Source organism: Aythya fuligula, chromosome 12 (assembly GCF_009819795.1).
Source record: "Aythya fuligula isolate bAytFul2 chromosome 12, bAytFul2.pri, whole genome shotgun sequence".
NCBI classification, from domain to species: Eukaryota; Metazoa; Chordata; class Aves; order Anseriformes; family Anatidae; genus Aythya; species Aythya fuligula.
The window spans coordinates 8,533,595-8,554,258 of NC_045570.1; the positions used below are offsets into that span (position 1 = coordinate 8,533,595).

Genomic DNA, 20,664 nt, shown 5'->3' on the forward strand with positions numbered 1-20,664 from the left:
GCCCCAGCTGCCAGCTTTGGTGCCGGACTCACTGCAGGAGCTGCTTCAGTGGGTAGCAGGCAGCAGCTCTTGGCCTGAATTTTAACAAGACAGATCCTGCGACCGGTGAGGCTTTCAGCTACGGGGCCTGATGCTGGGCTGACCAAGCCATGAGTCAGGCTGCCTCCTTCAGGTCTTTATTCTCTGCAGATCGAGGCCCAGGGCTTACGGATTTGTTATTGAAGGGAGCAAAATTGTTAGCTTGGCAAACCAGGGTAACCTCATTCAGAGCCACTGAAAGCATGCTAAGCGTGTTGCTGGAGGCAGGGCAGTGCGAATGAGGGGGCTAAAGTAGCTGGGGTTTCCAACAATTAATTATTGAGTGGTTTTCTGGAGATTCTTTCTCGTGATCATAATTCATTCCCTATTGTAGATGCCATATAGATCTACAGTTTTTTTTGAAGTTCAGTATTTTACACCCCGAGGGCCTCAAACAAAAATGAACTGGGAAATGAGAGCACATTTCAGCATCCTGCCTCGTCAGAGCTTTCTCTCTCCTTTCCCACCCCTGCACCAGGCTCCTGCTCCAGTGTGGGTTGCAGATGTGGCCAACCCCGCGTACCGTGGGTGGCAGAACAGCTGTCACAGAAGGGCTGCCTCTGTCCAACAAATGAGGACATCAAGAGCCCAATTAAGAGGCTGGAGTTGCCCCCCGGTGACCCGAGCAGAGCATTCAGTGCTTTGGAGTGAGGCTGGCCTGTTTGGATGAATAAGCGCTCCTGTTCGTGCAGAAAAAATCCTTCCCCTAGCTCTAATTAGCTGCTCCTTTCCTTTTTTCTTCTGTGAGTGCAGAGGGGCTGTAATTGCAATGAAATCTCAACAAGGTGGAAGTTGAGCTTGCAGCTGACGGAGGTGATCTTGGTGCAGGTGGGGTGCTCAGCAGCCCGGCTCTTGGACTTGTTTTCCGTGTTTCCTTGCTGGATCTTTGCTTTTGCTGTTGTCAATTTGGCTCTTCCTTACTCTGGTTTGTCTGTTTCCTCCAACAGAGTGACTAAAGAAGTGGATGCAACCTCAAAAGAAGCGAAATCTTTTCTGAAGCAGCAGGAGAAGCGGCAGTCGTCGGCTCCAGCTTCCCTCCCAACAGTCTCTGGGTGAGTCTGTGGCTTCTCTGCCCAGTATGGACCTTTAGCAAGAGATGTGGCACTCCAGTCAGCACTGCAGGCTCTGCCCTGTGATATTTTAAGCTATTGGATGTTTGTTTCCTGCAGGATTTCAGTGGGAGCAGAACTGAGCCTGGAAGGGGTGATGATCTGTGGGGAGGGAAGCGAGCCGTGAGTCCCAGTGACTCACTTCATAGGTGCAGACTTGAATTTCTCAATCCTCGTAAATCCTTCATCCCTGTAAGGAAATGTTGTTTTCAATGTCTTGAGCAGCATGATGGAACTGGAGGTAGCCCAGGAACATGCCTGAGGTTGCCTGCAGTTCCTTTGAAAGGTGCTTCCATGGACCATAAAAAGCCACAACGGGCTGGGCTGTGACTTACAAACTTTGGGGGAGTGAATGAGACATGTTTCTGCCTCTCCAGTGTTCTCTAATGCCATTACAGCGTGGATTTGATGCTGCTTGTTCGAGCTCTGGCACATAATTAAGAGATTATGATGCTGCTTGTCAGAGATACAAAGGGGTCAGGTCTGGGCCTCTGACGTGTCACTGTGCTTCGTGGTGAGCTTGGGAGATCGCGAGCTTCTCGGCAGCGGGGGAGCTGCCTCTCTCCCAACAATGATTTTTATTAAGTCAGCCATCTGCATTTAGAGCTGAAGGACATAAGCTGGGTACGGGCTGGTCACGCAGACGCAAGGCCCTTCAAATACCTACATTGTCCTTCCCATCTGCTGCAGAGCCATTCCCCGGCGTGATTTCAGGCTGCCTTTCCCCGAGATAGGGCCTGATTCAGTCCCTGCAGCTGGATTGTCACTCGTGCCTCCAGCTCGTAGCTACATCAGGGTGGCGAGAGCACAGCGTGCGGCGTGTGCGTGACTTAGCAGCTGCTGTTCCTGTGATGAATGAACAAACAGATGAGTGTAGCTTGGCTCCTGCTCTCCGTGCCACACGACGGTTTGTCCCTGCAGAGCTGGCTGGTTTTAACCGAAGTGGCGTGGGGGCGTTGTGCTGGAGAGCCTTGCTTTGGGCTGGATCAGTGTTCCTGCTTCGTTTTGGCCAGCCACAGAGGGGGTGCAGGTGGCAGCTCTGTGCCCTGCTGGCACTCGGGTCTCTCCAAACCCCTCTCAGTCCCCCCAGCGATCTCCCCGCTGCTCTGAGTGCAGGCAGGTTTGGTGGCTCACTCAGAGAGCCCTTATTAGCCTTAATTAGGTTGTCATTCAGCTTGCCAGCGCCTGATGTCACCGTGACTGTCGCTTGCCCAGAATATGAGGCTGCCTGGGTTGCTGAGGGCTGTGGATTTCACCTTCCTTCAGAGCAGCCAGCCCTGCTGCTGAATATGCTGGAGGTGGTGTGGTGACGCTACAGCAGAGGCGTCACCTCGGTGCGAGGAGCCCAGCAGTGCTCTAGAAGGTACAGCAGGTGATTCTGGGGCAGCCTGGCAGCGTGTGCCCTCCGTCTGGAAGCTTTCCACCTTCAAATAGTACCTGAGGGACGTCTCTGAGCCTGCCAGAAAACACGATGCTTCCAGCCGGGAAGCTAACCGGGGTATTTTCAGGTGAGAAAACTATTGCCAGGCTTGCGGTGCTCTTTAAAACCAACTGCAGGTCCCTTATGCTAAGAAAATCGCACAGGTTTGAGGTGCTGAGCTATTGTCCAAGCCCTGACTTTGCTCCCCTTGGAGCTGCAAGCCCTGGTGGGGGGAAGGACGGAGCCCAGCGTGTCCTGCTGGTTCTTTACTGGTGTCCTTTGGCTACGTGCAGTACTGACGTGGGAGGATGGATGTGTTTCTCTCTTGTGCATAGAGATGGAGTCCCCGTCAGGGTCAGCATCACCAGCAGGCACCGCAGTGCACATAATCAGGGATCCTGCATGTGCCTGTGGACATCCACAGTTCAGCGAGCCGGTGTCAGCCTCCAGGAGCTTTGTGTCAACTGTAATAAAACAAAAAAAATAAATAAACCTCACCCTGCGTACAGGGGGTTGAACAGCTCGGAGCTGCTTCCCCATCTGCCTTTTCCTCCTGTACCTTGCAAGCAGCTCGCATTATTTCTGGGTGCACCCAGCCTGCCCCGTATTTATTGTATTTCCTTTCTCTAAACAGGCAGAAGCAATCCAGGAAAGCGGCGGTCACCGAGCTAAACATCCGGCGCCGCATCCCCGCGCTGCAAACCCTCGCAGCTCACTGGTGCGGGGCCGGGATGTTTGGGGCTGAAAGTGCATTTCCTCAATGTGCTGAACGGCCCCACCGGATGCGCTATAAAAAGCCGGCTCGTAAGGGACGTGGGGGTGGCTGGAGGGGACCAAGTGAAACACTTGGCTGTAATTAAAGCCAGGCATACGAAACATCCCACCCAGTTCTCGCAGCAGGCTTTGCTGGAGAGGTCAGAAGCCCTCGGTTCCCAGGGCCCTGGTGGTTTCCCAGCCTCCTGACGATTCCCATCGTGTCCTCTCATGGCACCAAGCTCTCAGAGCACTGTGGCAGCTGGCCTGGTGCTCACAAACCTTGCCAGTGTGTGTGTCTTAGGGCCTGTTTCCCATCCTTGTCACCACTCCTGAGCATTTTGGAGGCAGCGAGAGCAGCTCCTGGCCATCAGCGTGTGACCCAACAGCTCGACGGGCAGCCCTGGTGCTCCGAGAGCTGCTTCCTGCTGCTAGTCATCCTGCTTTGCAACACCCTGCCATAGCTCAAGTAAATGAGAGCCTCCACGTAGCTTAACTGCAAAATGGCTGTGTGCACGTACGTGTGTGCGTGACACTGGGAGGAGGGTGAGGGAGGCACCCACGGAGGTTTGGGTCCTCCTGCTCAGTCCTCGCTTCTTTTCGAAGCACCGGGGACCTCACCTAGGGAATGGGGGTTCTGTGCAATCACGAAAATGTGCGAGATGAAAGGAAAGAAGTGCTCCTGGGGGATCTTATTTGAGATCCCCCTCTAGGCAGCTGTTTCTACACGGCCTGAACGGGAGCCAGGATGAAAAAGGGAGGTTTTGCACTGGCTTTGTTCTCGCGTTTGCTCATTACCGAAACCGCTTGTAATTAAACGTGGACTTGCTCGCTCAGCCCAGCTGTTGCTTCTCTGTCTGATCCTGCCTGGAATTACAGCGGTGGATGCGTGACCTCCTGGGCCTCTTCACGCCTTCCTTGCAGCCTGGTAGAAACGCAGGGTGAAATCTGACTGAAGTGAGCAGCGCCGCTCCCACAGCTTTCGGTAGGTTTGGTGCTTGGTCCGTGAGGGTTTGGACCTCAGTGCAAAACCTGGCAGCAGGAGCAGTGCAAGAGAGCTCTGCCCCAGAGACAAATGCTTGCCCTGAGCAAAGAGAGCAAGATAACCTCCAGCCGTGAGTGCTTTATTCCTCTAATCTCCAACAGGGCAGCTCACGTAGGCTGGCCGTTAAATGATGTGCAAAGCTTCAGGGCTTTGCTTTTGGAAGTCATTTACTGTGCGGCGTGCTACTGTTGGAGCAGGGGGATTTCGGCAGGAAGACATCTGTGCGTGGCTCCTCTCCCAGCTCGTGTGCGGGAGGAGAAGTGGTGGCAGTCCTGGTGGGAGGAGACGGATGGGTCAGCTCCTTGCGCTGTCCTTGGAGGACCTTGAGCCTGTTTGCAGCATCTGACTCCTTAATGTAATTTGGAAGCTACGCTTCCCCTCGAGCCTGGCTGCTTCTAGAGGCTGCTTTGCATCCGAAGCTTTTCTTGCAAAAGATTCTCTTTCTGCATGACCTGGCTGGAGCTAACTGGGTCCCTTTGCTGTGTCTAACACCGGTTCCTTGGGATCTGAAACGGGCACTGGTGAGGCAGGCACAGGCTCTTCAGGTTCTCCGAACCTCAGGTGATCTTGAGGCAGTGCAGCAGCACTCGTGCCTCCAGGGAGCAGCTTCATTTCACAGCAGCCCCTGCGGCCTTTTTCCTTCAGAAAGCAGGAATTTGCATTCCAATTCCAGCTCAGCACCAACTGGTTATTTAGTGAAAACTTGCACGTTTTACATGTAGGGGCTGAACTTGGATGCAAATAAAGCAAATAATCACGACCTTCTGGGTAGCTGGAGGTGTTGTATTTTTTTAAATAGTCACTGGAGCAGCTGAATGGCTCTGTTCTTGGTAGGGATTTCAGTCATCAGCTTCCTCGTGCGCTTCCCTTGCTGTGCTCCAGAGAGTGCTGTTCTCTCAGACCGAGAAGTCCCAGCCCCTTGCACTGCAGCCAAATGTCTGGACGTGAGTAGTACACGGCATATTTCTCAGTGCACAACAGGATGAACCAGCCAGGGGCAATATTCGTGTGCCCTAGAGCTAGTTCCACTTATTTCCTATTCATATACTTTGGTTGTCAAAGATTAAATGTGGCAGTAGCTGCTCCAAGTGAACAATTTCTCTTTAGGTCTTAAATCCTTTTTTTTTTTTTTTTTTGGTTTGATTTAATTATTCCTTGTTAGTGTCTGTCCACTGGTTCATGCAAATCCACTCGGAATCAATGCAGTAATGAGGCTGTGTGCTTTTTTGGAGTACTTGGGCCTATTTGCAAGGTGGACTGGGATTAATTACCCCGTGGGGATCAGCGTGGCAAGGTGCTTGCGTGTGCAGGGAAAGGGAAGCTTGGAAATTTGGATAACGATGGCTGGGTCGCTGTGGAAGAGAAGGGTCCTCCTCTTCCTCGTCCTCCTCCACAAACCCACGCCGATTGCCACACGCCTGTGCGTTAGGATTGCCAAACGCCCTCACCCTCTGGGATCTCGTGGAGCCAGTCCCGTACCCGATGTCCCAGACCGAAAGCGAAACGTGCGCCACACATCCTCCTCGCAAATAGTTTCCCAGGAGCAGTCTGTGCTCGTTCTCAGGCAGAGTGAGTCAACGCCGTCTGCCCCGGCCTCTGGTTTGCAGCAGAAATGAATGAGATCTCTAGCTCCAGCCCCTGCTGTCCTGCAGCCTTGATATGCCAGCACGTGTGCGGATGGTTTTGCTCGGGGCGATGGCATCGTGTTGGAAAAAAGTCCAGTGGTGCCCGTACGGCTCCGTGCCGTGCTTCAGTTCCTCAGTCTTGATGTGGCTGAGCTGAATCCCCGGGCTGGACTAACTGGGATCAGCTGTTTCTTTTTTTTTTTTCCAGCCTTGCTGGAGGTTCAGCAGAAAGGAATGTCAGCTATTTGAGGACTTAGACTCCCTAAAGCATCTGTCTTATAAAATACAAACAACCCCCCACCAGAGCGGGGCCTTTGATAGTTTCCCCAATGAAAGTTGTGGGGCCGTTTTCCCTTAGGGCAGCGCAGGTTTTTATGAGGCTTATTTTCATTTGCTTTCATCTCTTAGATCACGAGCGTTTTCTCCTTCTCCCTCTGTGAAAATGATTGAGGAAATTAACTGCTAATGGGGAACGAAGCCAGCTGTATTTGTATTCCAGGCCCCTCGCAAGGTTACGGAGGGAAGCCCCCACACCTTCCCCTGTTAGCCGCGGTCTGGCTGCAATGAGGTGAGAGGGGAAGCCTTTTTTTTTTTTAAGGTTAAAGCTTGGGACTGGAGGTGGATCCTGTTCCCAGCTGTGCCATGGCTTTGGGGGGGGAGCCTACCAAGCAGATTGTTTCCACTCCTGCCTTATTTTGCTTTTATCGTGCCTCCTTGCGCATTAACCGAGCTGCACCACGTCCCTCCGGCGGCTCCCCCGTAGCAGATGCTTGTGTTGGTTACATCAGCTTGCTTTCCCACACTCCCTTTCCTCACTTTTTCCCATGTCAACAAAAAAAAAAGTGCAGCTGAGCCGTTCTTCATTAAAAAGGAGCCAGCTAAGTGGGGCTGGAGGGGGGCAGTCGGTGGTGGGGAGCACCCTGCTTTTGGGCAGTGCTGCTGGTGGCTTCATTCATGGAAAATCCCATACTGGTGGCTCCATTCATGGAAAAATCAGCAGAGCAATATTTTCCAGCGGGTTTGTTAGCCAAAACTTTGATCTGCTGCTGGGTTGTCAGCCTCGTGCAGGGCTAGGCTTAGAAAACAGGCAAGCCCAGGCTGGCTCGCTGGGGATCAAGACGTGAAGTCGAGCAATTAGGATTAAATGGGAAAGTTACCGACTCAAAGTGCTGGCTCTGGGCCTTAAAGGAGGTGTTGGTGTGAATGTGAGCTCTCAAAGGGAGCGATAACCCCTCCGGTTGGCAGCACTCCCTGCAACTGTTCCTCTGGTTGTTTCCAGAGCGGTCCCTGAGCGAGCGTGGCTGTGCCAGCCGGGGGGGTTCCTCCTCCGGGTTCTGGTTCGGGGGCTGGCTTGCACTTCAGCTCTTGCAGTCCTGGTGTGGAGGTGAGGAAGCTCCCAGATTTTCACTCCCCTCACTCCTGTCTTGTAGCCCAGAGCCTCGAGGATCTGGTGCACAGGCTGAGCAGAAAGGGCACCTTGAACAAGCTGCAGGCTGTCTGGGGCTCTCCGGAGTGCTCTAATCCGCTCTGCCAAGCCGTGGAGTGCTTCATTTCCCTATCTGCGGAGTTTCAAAGCCTTCCTGGTGTGTTGGGCTGCTGCCCAGTCAGCTTTGCCCTAGAGCCCTCGGCGCTGCGCTCTGCGGAGTGAGCACAGTCCTGGGGGCACCAAGGGACCCCCTGTCTGGGTTAATAACAGGGCTGCGCTCTCTCCAGGTGCCCAAGGGCGCTGGTTCTCCCCAAGGCAGGGAGCTGAGGAACCTGATTTATTTAATACCTGCTGGAGACCACTCATTTTTCTAGGAATCCCCAAGAAAGACGCATTTTGTGCCCTCTCTTTTTGGTCTTTTCGTAGCATCTCCCACCGGTTATCAGCAAAGGTAGGTAAAGGGCTCTTTGACCTGCTCCCAGCAGCAGCTTTGATGCCCTTTTGGGAGCTGCACTCCAGTGCTGTTGCTGTAAGCCCCCAGGCAGCCGGTGGACAATGCAGACGTCTGTTCATCGCCAGCCCGCCCGGGCTGAGAACAATGATGGTATTTCTTGAAGTAACAAGTCCTGGGCATGTGCAGTGTTGGGCTGTAGCACGATTTTATTTTTTTTTTTTCTTTAAGCTGCAGGGAGGCTCGAGAGCAGCAGGCTGGGTTGAAACAACCCCGAATGCAAGCGTAGGAGAAATTTCCACCTTCCTGACGGCTGCAAAACCCAGGGAAAAAGCAAATGGCTGGTGTTCAGGTGCTGCCTGTTGTGCCTTGTGGCTGAGTAAGCCCACGGCGTGCGTCACCGCTTGGAGGTGGGTGGGCTGCCTGCTCACCAGCAGGGAGGGGGTTAAAGCCAACCCGCAGCAGGAGCTGGCTGATTGCAGCTCGTGGCTGTCCTAAAGCCGGTGGGAATTCAGCCCAAGGCTTCGTCTCCCCCTGCCCCCCTTCCTGCTGCTGGAGGCAGGCAAACCCTCCTGGCTCCCTGGGAGCTGCCGCGGCCAGCACGGCGAAGCGTTGTGGAAAAGGAGAGGCGTAAGCGAATGCAAGCTGAGATTTATTAAACTTTCTTGGGAGAGCACCGAAAGAGACATTTATTTTTTTTTTCTGGCGTGGCCGTGCCGTTTCCTTCCAGGACGGCTGCTACGCAGCGTGCCTGCCTCTTCAGCTGTGACCTGCAGATTGCTCCTCGCAGGAAGCCTGGCGAAGCAGCTGGTGTGCACGATAGCCCCGACTCCCCCGGGACGGGTACGCGGGGACGTCCTTGGCTTGGCCATGCCCTCCGGATGACGCACGGCAAGTTGCTTAGGCCAGAACCCACGGAGGTGTTTAGGCTCTTAGTCCTGTCCCTCGCTTAAATCCAAGGAGGTTTCAGGTGCTTTTTTTGTGTATTTTGCCCCCGGATTTGTGACATTTAAAGTGCTGCCGTGCCAGTACACGTGTGAATTCCCAGAGGTGGAGGCTCCTTTGTGCAGCACCTGGCACACTGCTCCGCACCAGGCCACAACGGCTCCTGCAGCACCCACCCCGCTGCCAGGGCCTCCGTCCTGCCCTGTAGCACACATTTTGCATTAGAGAAGTGCTGAACAGTGCAGGGCCTCTTGTGCAGCGTTTGCTTTAAGCTCGGCACCGTCGTGGTGTTTTTCCTAATGTGTAAAATCCCTTCTCCCTCCCTGCTGTTTGCAATAACCCTTTGGAAAGCTGGACTGGCTCTCTGCTGGCTCTCCGCTTCCTCCCCGCTCACACGCACGCGCTGGAGAGCCTCGCCAGCACTGTTTGGCTGTTTGCGTTGTGGAAGATTTTTTTTTTTTTTCTCCTACTTTCCCAAGTCAAAGGAGAGCGTGTAGCCTTTGTTTTGGAAACAAAACAACTTGTGGAGAATTACATGGCCTCTGCAAAGGGATCAGTGCTAGACAGGTCGTGTGCTTTGGGCTGGCTGTGGAGACTCTACGTGATAGCTGTCTCCTTCCTTGCTGCAGGGTTTTGTGACCGTTGTGTTTTAGCAGGAGCTCTTACAACCAACCAAACAGAAGTGCTGTGACTGCCCGGCAAGGTATGACACCCTCAGTCAGCTTCCATTCCTTCCTGCTCTGCGTTGTGCCAGCTGTCGGTGCTGTGTGGTGCTCAGCTGCTGAAGTCACCTGAAATGAACGTCCAGTCTGATGCCCGTAAGCAAACACACCAGTGTCCTCTCTGGCCGTGGGATTTCTGGCCGTTCTCCTCCTTTAGGAGGCGGTGAGATCATGCTGGCAGGACCCAGAACGTAAATCCATGTGGGCTCTGCCCCAGGCTGGGAAAAACCTGGAGCGTGGCGGCATCCTGGGGCTGCAAACCCCGGCAGAAGTTGGCACATCCCCGGCACGCGCTCGTCTTTGTGCCAGAGCTGCTGCTTTGTCTGCTGCGGGATGCGCCGGGGAGGGGCTGGATATCAGCCACTGCCGCTATAAGCCTTAAGTCTTTGCATCAAACTTACAAACAAAGCATCCTGGGGTGGTCCTGGAAACTCCCAAGTAATGCTCCATGCAGGATTCCCAAAGCAAAGCTTTCAGTCCTTCTTGCTCTGCTTTTCCTCCCCGTTCTGCACCTCCTGTGCTGCGGGCAAGCCCCAGGGGCTCAGCCCTGGCAGCGTGAGCCCTGTCGGCTTCCAGCAGTTGGATTCCCAGGCAGACACCAAGGTTTGAGGGTGCTGTAGGTTACAGCTACATGGAGTACACGGGAAAATCTGCATGTTGTGAAGGGTTTTTATTGTCTGTGCTGTAAGAAGAGGAAGATCTGAGCCCCTCGTGCTGCTGGAAGCCCCAGGAGCTCAGGAGCTGGGGACTTGGTGGGCTCCATCCTAACCCCTGTGTCGGGATGGGGCCTGAATCAGCTCGTTTATTTCTTAGCCAGTACAAGTGCAGGGTCCCAAGTCATTCAAGAAGGTTATTTGGAGGCAGCTCCCTGCCTGGAACAAGAGGAGGGCTTTGAGCGCGGTCCAGTCCCATCCACGCTGGCAGACTAAACCATCACAGACTTCTTTAGCCTGAAGCAGCTTTGGACAGCGTGCACAGGACCACGGCGCCTTTACGAGCCCACCCTGGCTCCTTCTGCTGATCTGTGTTGAGGAGCAATGAGAAAAACACAAATCCCTGGAAAACACAACCCCCCGGCACCCTTTCTTTGCCTGTGCTTTGCAGGAGGCACTCCAGCACCATTCTCTTCAGCAACCGAGCCGAAATAGTGGGTTTGGGGTGTTTGCTGGTGGTTACTGGGATAGGTGGAAATGTTTGGCACTGTCCTGGTTGTGTACCCCAGAGATTTCAACTAAAATCTCTGCCAGGGTGAAGGCCAGCAACGCTGCTGAGTTCATCTGGCCCCAGCTCCAGCACGGCACGCTTCTCCCAGTGCCAAACCTTGGTGTGCCCTCAGGACTTTACCCAGTCCTGGAGACCTTGAGAAGCGAAGGATCCTTCCCGTTCTTCGAGGATAATTAACTGCAGCAGCTAATTGTTGAGCAAACTGTTTGAACCGGTTAAAAACACACCAGAGCTGCCCAGAATCCGGCAAATTGGTTGCGCTCTGCTCCCGTGGCCTGGATTTCGATGTCGCTAGGACGTGGCTGTGTTTGCTGCTGCTTAATCAGAGTCTGCTGCTGCCCTCCCACTCTCCCAAGTCTGCCTCCGGATCCGAGGATGCACAGTGGCTGATTTATGGCACTTCCCAGCTTAACCAAGGGCAAACTGCAGAGCCATATATCTGTGTGTGAGCGAGCTTTCTTCCTCGTACACGGAGATAAGCGCCAGGGTGGGTACCAGCAGGCTGGCCACTGCGTCAGCACAGCCCTTTCTGCGCGTGCACCTTGAGCCTGGGTTGTGCATGTGTGTTTTTTTTTTTAAAACTTTATTTGCCGTCAGTGATAAACCCGGATCCACGGCCTGTGCTGAAAGGAAAAGGGCCTGTTGATTTTTAAATGCTGATACCAATACAGCAGGGCTGTGGCTGTGACGGTCTGGGAAGCCTTCAAGCATTGGCTCAGAGCTTTTGCTGAATGCCACGGGGATCTCGGTGTTGTGCAAAATAAAAGAAAGCGCTAACGTGCTTCAGATGCAGGAAGAATGGACGGGGTCCTCCTGGGTGCACGGGCTGTGGAATTGTAGGGCTGGGAAAGGGAACAGAAAGATAGAGGAAAGAATGAGCCTTAGGAAAAGGCCCCCTGGCAGAGAGTTTCTTATTTACTTTGATTTGTGATGTAACTGAGAGGAAAGCAGCTGCCCAGAAATCCAGGCGCCTATGGATTGATTGCTGTAGAGGAAAAGGTGAAGACCCTGTTCCTTGGAAATGCTCAGGCGTGGCGAGCTGGATGTGGTAGGTCGTGGTAATCGCAGTGCCTCTGCTCTGAGAGGGCTGCGTGGTTCTGCTGGGGGCTCCTCGTCAGCTCATCAAGGCCAGCAGTCGTCCAGAAGGCACAGTGAGGGCTGAGAAACTCCCTGTAAAACAGCTTCCAGCGCTAAGCTCATCTCTCCCAGCCTTGTAGGACTCGGAGCCGCAGGCAGCACTGATCTGCACTGGGAACACTTGGGGTTTCTTGCCCTGGCTCCAGCACGGGACCCCTCGAGTGGCTTGTGCATGCCATGGAGCCCACAGAGCATACCTGCTGCTTCTTGGAGGGCTTGAAAGCAAAAGCATGGCTCTGTGCAGGCTGAGCTGGGCTGCTTCCAAACCCGTGCTGCTCTGTGCCTCGCTGTGCCAGCTCCAACCAGCTCTCCCAGAGCTGGATTTGCTGGGCAGTGCCTGCTTCCTCAGGGATTGCAGCCCCCTTCCTCTCCTGCTGGAGACAGAGAGATGCTGGGTGCTTTTTTTTAACTTCTGCAGGCTGTTCTGGACTAGGGCATAGCTCCTGCTGGGAGGAATATTGCAAATAGGGGTGGTGTTGACGTGGGTGGCAGAGGCTGGGGCTTGTCTGGGCAGGAGGAAGCTGTGCAGGAGAGGACCCCGCTCTGGTCCTGTGCTGGAGAGGTCTCAGCACCTCGAGCACCGGGTGGAAGGACGTGGTCAGGGGTTGGTGTGCGTGTGCTGTGGGAAGGAAAAGCCCGGTGGGGGAAAAGGAAAAGAAAAGAAAGGAAAAAAGAAGGAAAGGAAAAGAAAAGAGCTTATAAAGCTCTATTGTAATCTCACGTAAGTAAGCAAACTATGCTGAGAGTACTGGGGGTGACAAGCCAGTCTGTTAATTCAGCTGAAGTTTCGCTTAATGTGGAGGGACTAAATGAGAGGAAGTGGCTTAGGGTTGAAGGAAAACAACACATTTTGTGTCCCAATAGGGCATCTCTGCGGTCACCTGCATGCTAGTGCTGGTGGTCTCTGCGCACCCAGACCCCGTGATAGCACTTCCCTCAGCTTTTTAATTAAACAGAGGCTTTGGTTTCATACGTTTCTTCCTAGATTTCCTCAAAGCTCTTATGTTCATCCCCTCGGAGCCAGTTCAGCTTCTCCTGGTAGATTACAGCCTGCTGGAAAACACAGAGCACATTGTGAAGCCCGAGGCAGAAGCTGACTCAGCAATCCTTCCCGTTCAGGCCGCTGCTGTTCATGGAACAGGAGGTTGGGTTTAAAATACCCCTGCCAAAAATACTGCTGCTCTAACAGAACTGGTGCCCGTTTTATTAGCTGTCACGGTGTCCTTTAACTTAGGTTACGTTTTTTCTTGTTCAAGAATCTCAGCCTTCTAGTGCCTTAACATAAACACTCTGGAAGAGAGGATTTTCCTCTTACGTGCTGGAATAATTCTGGTTTTTTTCTTTCCATGGAAGGGTTTGGGATTTCCTCTCCAGATCTCTGGAGAAAGGCCGTGTCCTAGACGCAGTTTGTGTTGTAGCTTGTGGTGGTTTGTGTCCTTAAAGGATTTAAACTCATGAAAGCTGAAGTCCTGGGAGCCTCCAGGGAGGTGGATGGGCATCGCTTACAGCATGAGGAGTGTTTGTAGAGAAAGTGGCTTCGGAGGAGGTGGCCGTGGAGCAGCGCTCCACGCGACGGCGGTGGGAATGGTGGGTGCCTGTCCTTCCCAGAAATACACCCGAGTGCCATTTTTCCACTTGGTGGGGATTAAAAAGTTACACAGGCTCGGCCTAGTTTCATTAATGGATTTAAAACAGGCCTTGGCAGAAAGCAGCCAAGCACATCAGGAATGGAACAGAAAATATTCCTCCCGAGTCCAAGAGCCTGGAAACCGCCTCTCGCACCAACTAGAGCAAGCGACAAACGCTGTTCTTGCTGTAATCTGAAATCTTTCTTCTCCCTCCCCCACATCCATCGTGTGCACGAGTGCTCAGGCTGTTTATTAGCAAATTTAAAGCCCCAGGCACAGGACTATTGTGGAATCGCCCTAGGACTGCTGCGCTGGAGGAGGGACGTGTTGCATTAAAAGGTACTTACTGAAGCAGCTGAATTCGGTTCCTTGATTGCCTTGGCTGCAGCTCGAGGTGCTTATTCCTGTTTCCTCCTGTTAACCCTTATCCCTTCCCCAGTCTGCTCTGCGTTTCTGGCAGGTGATGATTATCTCTGAAGGAGCTGACAGCTCTGGTAAGCTCAAGTGCTGCCGGAGCCCTGACACGCACAGGTTGGCTTTGGCTGTTTGGGAAGAAAAGGTTGCAGGGAACCTGGGCGACGTGAAGGGTGTCCTGGTGGGAGCACCGAGCGCTGCCCAAACGCAGCGTGGGGATGCCTTCCTCCTGTGTGAAGACTGCAGGGATCTCAGGCTGGTTGCTCAGGGTGCATTTCTCAGTTACACCATGTTCAAGGTTGGGATAACTCTGCCATGCAGCCTACTGCAGAACATCAAGACCTGGTGATGGAAAAAGAGGTATATTCCACCCTGATGAAGGTCTTGGAGGAAAATCTCATGTACAGTGTTTCAACAGCTACTACTAAGATGAATTTAATTTCACAAAAGACCCTATTTTAACTCCTTAATGTTTGATAGAGACAAAATTCTTTGTGGTTGAAGTCTGGAGGAGTCCTACCTCTTGCATCCAGGGGTCACTACTTCCATACGGAGCTAGAGCTGGGCTATTGTGGTTTGGTGCGGGTAGGTGTGAGCTATGAAAGTTGTTTTTCTAACGTGCTGTGACTCTGCTCGCTTCCCCGCCCTCAGACTGCATCTGTACGCTTCAAAATAGGAGGAGGAAGAGGGCAGAGAAAGAACAAAGGCTCGTCGTACAAATGGAAGGAAACCAGGGGAACTCGGGAGGAAGCGGACAGTGCGAAACACAAAACGATCCAGCTGCGCTCAGCGCGTGGGGATGCCTTGGGCTGGGCGTTCAGAGAGGCAGAGCTCGAGCCCAGCATTGTGGAGCTCCACTTTCCTTTGGGTCAGTCACCTATTGAGCCACCTAACAATGTCCATTATGTGTGGGAGCTTGTTTATGCCCGGTGCTGGAGCTTGCTACCTCTATTCACAATGTCCTCCTTGCGGAGGGGCCGGGCCCGGCTCCGTTTTGCTGTCGGATGCTTGGTGCCTGCTCGGAGCAAGCACCTTGGTCGTGCTCTTTCTTACATCTCCCTCGTGGTGGCAAGATGCCCAAGGAGAGCATCTGCTGATGAAAGCACTGTTTGTTCTTGGTTCACTGATAGCAAACGTCTCCTTCCCCTCTGTCCTTCGAAGGAAAAAAAAAAAAAAGAATGTAGCAGCAGGAGGAGGGTCGCTGCCTTCCCGGAGCTGTAGTGCTTAAATCCATCCCCTGGGGCAGCCTGGAGAGGTGAGGCCAGAGGTGTGCTGGGGCTTGGTGGCAGTGAATTTGGGGGCACCGGGTGGACCTGCTGCAGCAGAGGTGGGGCTGTCAGCCCACGAGAGAGCTCGGCTTGGGTTTGCTCTGCAAAGAAAGCAGCTGGCCCAGGTTCAGTGTATGAGGGAGTCCCCTTGAGATGCTCCATACACTCCCTGTGGGGCTCAGGGCAGCAGCTGCAGGAGTGCCTGAGCTTGCTCCGTGCTGGAGATACCCACTGCGGCCGTGGGCAGCCTGAGGTTTTCTCCCTGCTGCTTGGAAGCAGCTCCCAGCCCCAAAATACACCATGAGTTGTCGGATCACGTGGCTGCGCCGTCGCCCTGATGAATTTAAGAGCCGAAGTGCAGCTTTTGGGTTAGCAGGCATCACAAAAGGTCGGGCTCGGCCTCAGCCCGCGGCTTTCCGCAGGAGGACGTCCCTCCTGCTGAGGGAGGTGCTCTTCCTTTCACCCAGCCCACAGCAAGGCAGCTGTGAGCGCTGATTGAAAGCTCTCGAGCTCGAAATAACGCACACGCTTCGCTGGGAGAGTAATTTGGTCGTCGGAGCAAGTCCGAGCAGGCAGTGGTGTTTCTCCTGGTGCTTAGAGGAAGAAAAGCGTTGTGGCGACTCGCTTCCTCCGGCGCACGCCCTTGTGTAACCAGCACTCGTTCAGCCAGAGCCGCTTAGCAGCTTTTAAGGCATTTCTTTAGGAAAATAAAAATGAGGTCTGTGTGTGCAGGGAAACATCTGTCATCCTTCTGAGCAGGGAGCGCAGCGAGCGCCGTCCCTGGAGCACGTGGGAGAGCCCCGGGTTCTCACTGCAGCCCTGCCAGTTCCTCACGGAGAACAGAGCTGGCATCAAAAGGTGAAAGTGGTTTAGCACTGCATTCAGAAAGTCAAAGGGTGCCTCTCTGAAGCCTCTTTGAAGCCACGGACGTGTGTGCAGCGCATGACACGCAAGGAGGGGTTTAGTTCGTGGGTGCACTCCAGAAGTTGTGCTGCTTTTCCAGTCAAGCCCTTTTAATCACCCTAAGTTTAGCGCCCAGAAAGCTGGGCTGCACCCACACTGTCCTTGCAGTAAGAAGTGAGGAGGAGAGCACTTAAATGGGGAAAAAAAAATAGAAGCTACGACGCAGCTGGATTATGTTGGACTTGTCACTGCTTTTAATATTCCTCGCCAGGCACAGCGATCAAACTTGGTCGTTTTTAAGCAAAATAAGCCTCAGTCCTCAGCAGCTTCTGTCTGGGTACATGAAAGGGAGGAGTGAGCCCACAGCTGCTGAAAGCAGATCTCAATTACTTAGATTTCACTAGGTATTTAAAGATTAGGTCCAGGCATGGAGGATAAAACAGTTTTTTCTTCATCTTTTAATAAGAAACTTGCATTTGCAGATAGGAAAAAGACCAAAGGCTGGAGCCTCTAACACACTCCTCGCTTCTCCGCTGCTTCCTCTGAGCGGGGTGGGGTGGGGAATGCGTGGAGATCCTACAGGGAATAAAACCACGTCCCTCCTGGGCTCCTGCTCACCACAGCCCTGCCCCAGTTCCCAAAATTGATGGGTAAGGATTTGTCGTGCCGGAGTTCTCATGACGTAGCCTCGCTCGCTATGTAGGAGACCGAGCGGCGTACGTGGGAATTAAATACATGGGGCTCTGCACGCTGCAGATGGGAACAACAAAGGACAGGAAGATCTCTCTGCTTCGTGCCTGTAATGCGAGAGGCTTTGAAAGATCCCGTAGCCATTTGTTTTTGCTCTCTCCACTGAGTACCAAACCCTTTTGGGAAGGGACACCAAAAAGGAAAAGAGTTGGGAGAGGTTTCTCCAGCTGTCCGTGTTTAAAAATGTGGGAGGGGGAGAAAGGCGTGGGTCCCAGCGTCAAGCAGAGCCAGCAGCTTTCCTGTCCCCTCGGAGGGAGCAGAGATGTTCTCCTCGCAGCAGCTCTGCTCCCAGAAATGAGCAGCGAGAAGCTCGCATCTGCCTGGGCAGGGTGTGAGCAGTTCCCACCCAGGCTTCTCGGGAGCAGCCTGAGATGTTTAACGCCCTCCTGCCAGCCCAGCCGCTCGTCCTCACGCAGGTTGGAACAAGCCGGGGAGTTGCTTCAAGGGGATTTGGGGGTTGTGTGGTGTAAAAAGCCTTGCTGACAGCTTGGGATGCCTTTTCCTTGGGGGCTGGAGGGGGGATGTAGGCAGCTCTGGCTGCCCTGGGGGAGCTGGGCGAGCGGCCCTGATGCTGCAAACCAGGAACCACCTCCAGCTGTGGTCCCTCTGCTCCTCCCGAGTTTCAGAAGAAGCGCTCGGCGCTTCCCACATCTCGCCCAACCAAACGTGCGAGGTCAGGAAGCCAGCAGGGAAATTCTGCCTCATCCTCGTGAAGCAGAGGAGCCAGGTAAAATAAACACTCGCCTTCTGAAGTGGTTACCGGGGATTGCACCGATGCAGGCTTCCCCCCCTGCCCTGTTCTCCGAGGAGCTGAACGCAGCAGGGTCTGCTCGGGTCGGCGCCCCACCTAGATGATCCTGGAGGGGTTTGCTACGAGGGAGAAGAAAACCAAAGGGGATTTTTGTTCGTAGCGTAAGAATCCCGCTTCTAAGCTGTGCCTTCAGGCCTGTAGTTAAACGGCGAGGGCTGTCAGTTTGTCTTCCAGCAGAATTTACTCTGAGTCGCCGTGTTTAAGCGAGGCAGTGTTGTGAAAAGGGGCTGCCTTGGCTGGCAGCGTCACTCTGCAGCCTTTTGCCACTGAGAATTGATCTCACTCAGCTTTGCTGCTGATAAAGGGTGTTGGGACAGTCGTGCTGTTCAGATGTTCTTGCTTAGCTGCTGTTAGGTCTGTCCAGAGGCCGTGTGGCAATGATAACAGGAGAAAGTACGCTTTGGTTTCTTCTTGCACGTTGTCACCAGGCTTGCTAGTGAGCTTTGGGCCTCTCTGTATTCCCCTTGCTCTGCACGCAGCAGAGTAAGTCAGGGTCCCCAGGGTGGGTTTCAGCACACAGAGCTGTTTGTGGTAACCCACAAGCTTGGAGGAACCCAAATTTGACTTGCAGACCCATTCATATTGCCTCCGCCGTGCCGCTGCATGACCCAGAGGAGCGTTTTCCTGGAATCCTGGGATTTCTGCGTTGTCACCGTGCCACTATTGACAGCGTCCACAGCACGCTCTTACTCCTCAGGGCTGCACAGTGAGCTGCTTCTGTTCCAGGGGCACAACGTGGGCATTCAGAGCCCAGGGGCTGTGTTAAGCCTTGGCTCTGGTTGCTGAAACCCTGAGGAGAGGGGCTGGGTGCCGAGCACCGGCGGCACCAACCTTTCCATCCGACCCTCCGGGCTGGGTTGCGGCTGAGCATCTGGGTCGAGTCTCACTGCAGATCCCCAGGGTTGTCCTGGATTGAACGAGTTGCTAATCTAAAATATTTAGTGTTTTTCTCCCAACCCTCAAGTCCTGGGCCAGGTAAGGACCTCAGCCTTCGAGTAGAGAAAGCAAAGTTCCTGCTCTGGTGGCTTTTCAACTACCCTCAGCTGGAGGGGTGCAGAGGCTGACTCAGGACTTGGGAGCCCTGGAGCTGGTGGGCGCAGAGAAGTGCCCGCGTGCTCCTGGTTACACCGCTGGGCCTGTGCCTGTGACACTGGGGTTTGTGCTCTGCTTCGCTGCTGGCTGCAAGCACGTGGCTGATGGAGGTGGCCTGCCCCAGGCTGAAACGTGCCTGGTGCCAATACATAACACGGTGCAGATCTGCCTCTCGTTACCTGTTTCCTTCTCCCATGCGGTCCTACGGGGCTTGGATATCCAAATCCCCCAGGGGGGAGGTTGCTGGGGGGCTGTAATTTGCCCCATTTTCATCTCATGTTCAGAGGCGGTGCTTCGTAGGGAGGCGGTTGGGTTTTTTCTTTTGGCTCCTGAGTCCGTCCAGTCCCTTTTTAGTCTAAAGAAATCTTGTTATTATCCAGGATCTCTGTCCTGGTTCTTACACGAGATTGGGGTGAAACTCTTACACGTGTCCCTGTCTTCCCAGGTAAGGATTTTGTCTGCAGTGAGTTTTAGCTCCGAAGAGCACATCCCTGCTAATTGACCACTAAACGAGATTGCTCGCTGAGGTGCACAGGCTCACCATTTGGATCCTGTAGGGAACAGCGCCCTGAGCAGCTGCACGCAGGGCACTTAACCACAACCTGCCTCAAACACCAGGCTCCCACCCTCGGCTATTAAGGAGCCGACGTTTTGGGTTGAGAAACAAACCTTTGGGGTAGAGGGGCTGAGCATTTTGGGTTGAGAAACAAACCTTTGGGGCTGGGGGGGGCCGAGCGGCGGTGCTTTTTTTTCTGAACTGGTAACGTTGCAGACAACAAAGGCTGCTCTTTCAGCTCGAAGGCAGACTTGAAAGCGGCGCAGGCTGGAGCCACGTCTCGGTGCCGGAGGTTTCCAGGCCCTGCGCGTGTTTCCGCACGTCCCCCAGCAGCGCTCAGGCACCTACCTGGCCGCGCATCCTTTGTCCCACTTGCTGCGCCTACGAGTAATGGGTGTTTGTGTTTACCCAGCTTGGAAAAATCTGAGCCCCGAGGGATTCCGGCTTCCTTTTGTGTTATGAAACCGCTGGAGCCGAGAGCCAGCTGAAGAAGCGCTCCTTGCTCGCAGAGATTTCGTTTCCAGCGAGGGTTTTGGAGGCGCCCTGCTCGGTGCTGCTGAGGAAGGAAGGCTGCTCCTGCTGCCTGCAAGATAGCAGCAGCTCTGGGAAGGGCTGGACGGAAGGAGGGGCTAGCTGTGAGCAGGGGCAGGCTTCTTCCTTCCCTCTCCAAATCCTGCTCTGGTTTGTTCGCCCAGCACCCCCCTGGCCCTGGGAGGTCGGGGCACCCTGCCCGGGGCGTGGGGAGGGCTCGGATTGCTTGGCTGCTTCCCCCCCGCCCCAGTTGGTTGTCAGACATCATCCAAAAGCCTTAATACCACCCAGCAGGCTGGAAATGGGGAGGAGGACGAGGCTGCTGCTTGCTCTGCTGCTCTGGAGCCGCTGCAGTTGGTGTTTTATTGCTGCCATTAAACCTGGCCGAGGGCAGGGAGGGGGGAATGTGGCTAATGCGCAACACCTGCCCCCGACAAATGCCCCAGCCACCAGAGACCCGGCGGTAATTTTGTAAATCACGAGCAGGTTTTCAGCCTTCCCAGGAAGAAATGAGGGCTTTTGAATGCTAGCCACCGAGCGGCCTAAATTACTGATCCAGCAGATTAATCTATAAATGGGGGTAGGGTTAGAAAAAGCCGGTGGGGAGCGGCGCGTAGTGCGAGGTGACTGGTTCAGTGCTCGCTCTCTGCCTCTGGCTGCTCTGACCTGACAAACACCGCAGCCACTCGCACGTGTTCTGGTGAAATACATCTGAAATACATCATTGAATCGAGCTCTGGCTGAGCCTCTCTCCAGGAGAGAGGGCTGCTGCGTGC

General features: G+C 54.0%; 1 protein-coding gene across 1 annotated transcript in view; it reads left to right on the forward strand.

The window, feature by feature from the left end:
- Positions 1-20,664, forward strand: part of CFDP1 (craniofacial development protein 1) — a 49,597-nt gene that overhangs the window by 14,656 nt on the left and 14,277 nt on the right. The window contains exon 5 of the mRNA XM_032195866.1: positions 1,026-1,130. Coding sequence (XP_032051757.1) covers positions 1,026-1,130 — 105 coding nt within the window. The remainder of the gene's footprint in view (positions 1-1,025; positions 1,131-20,664) is intronic.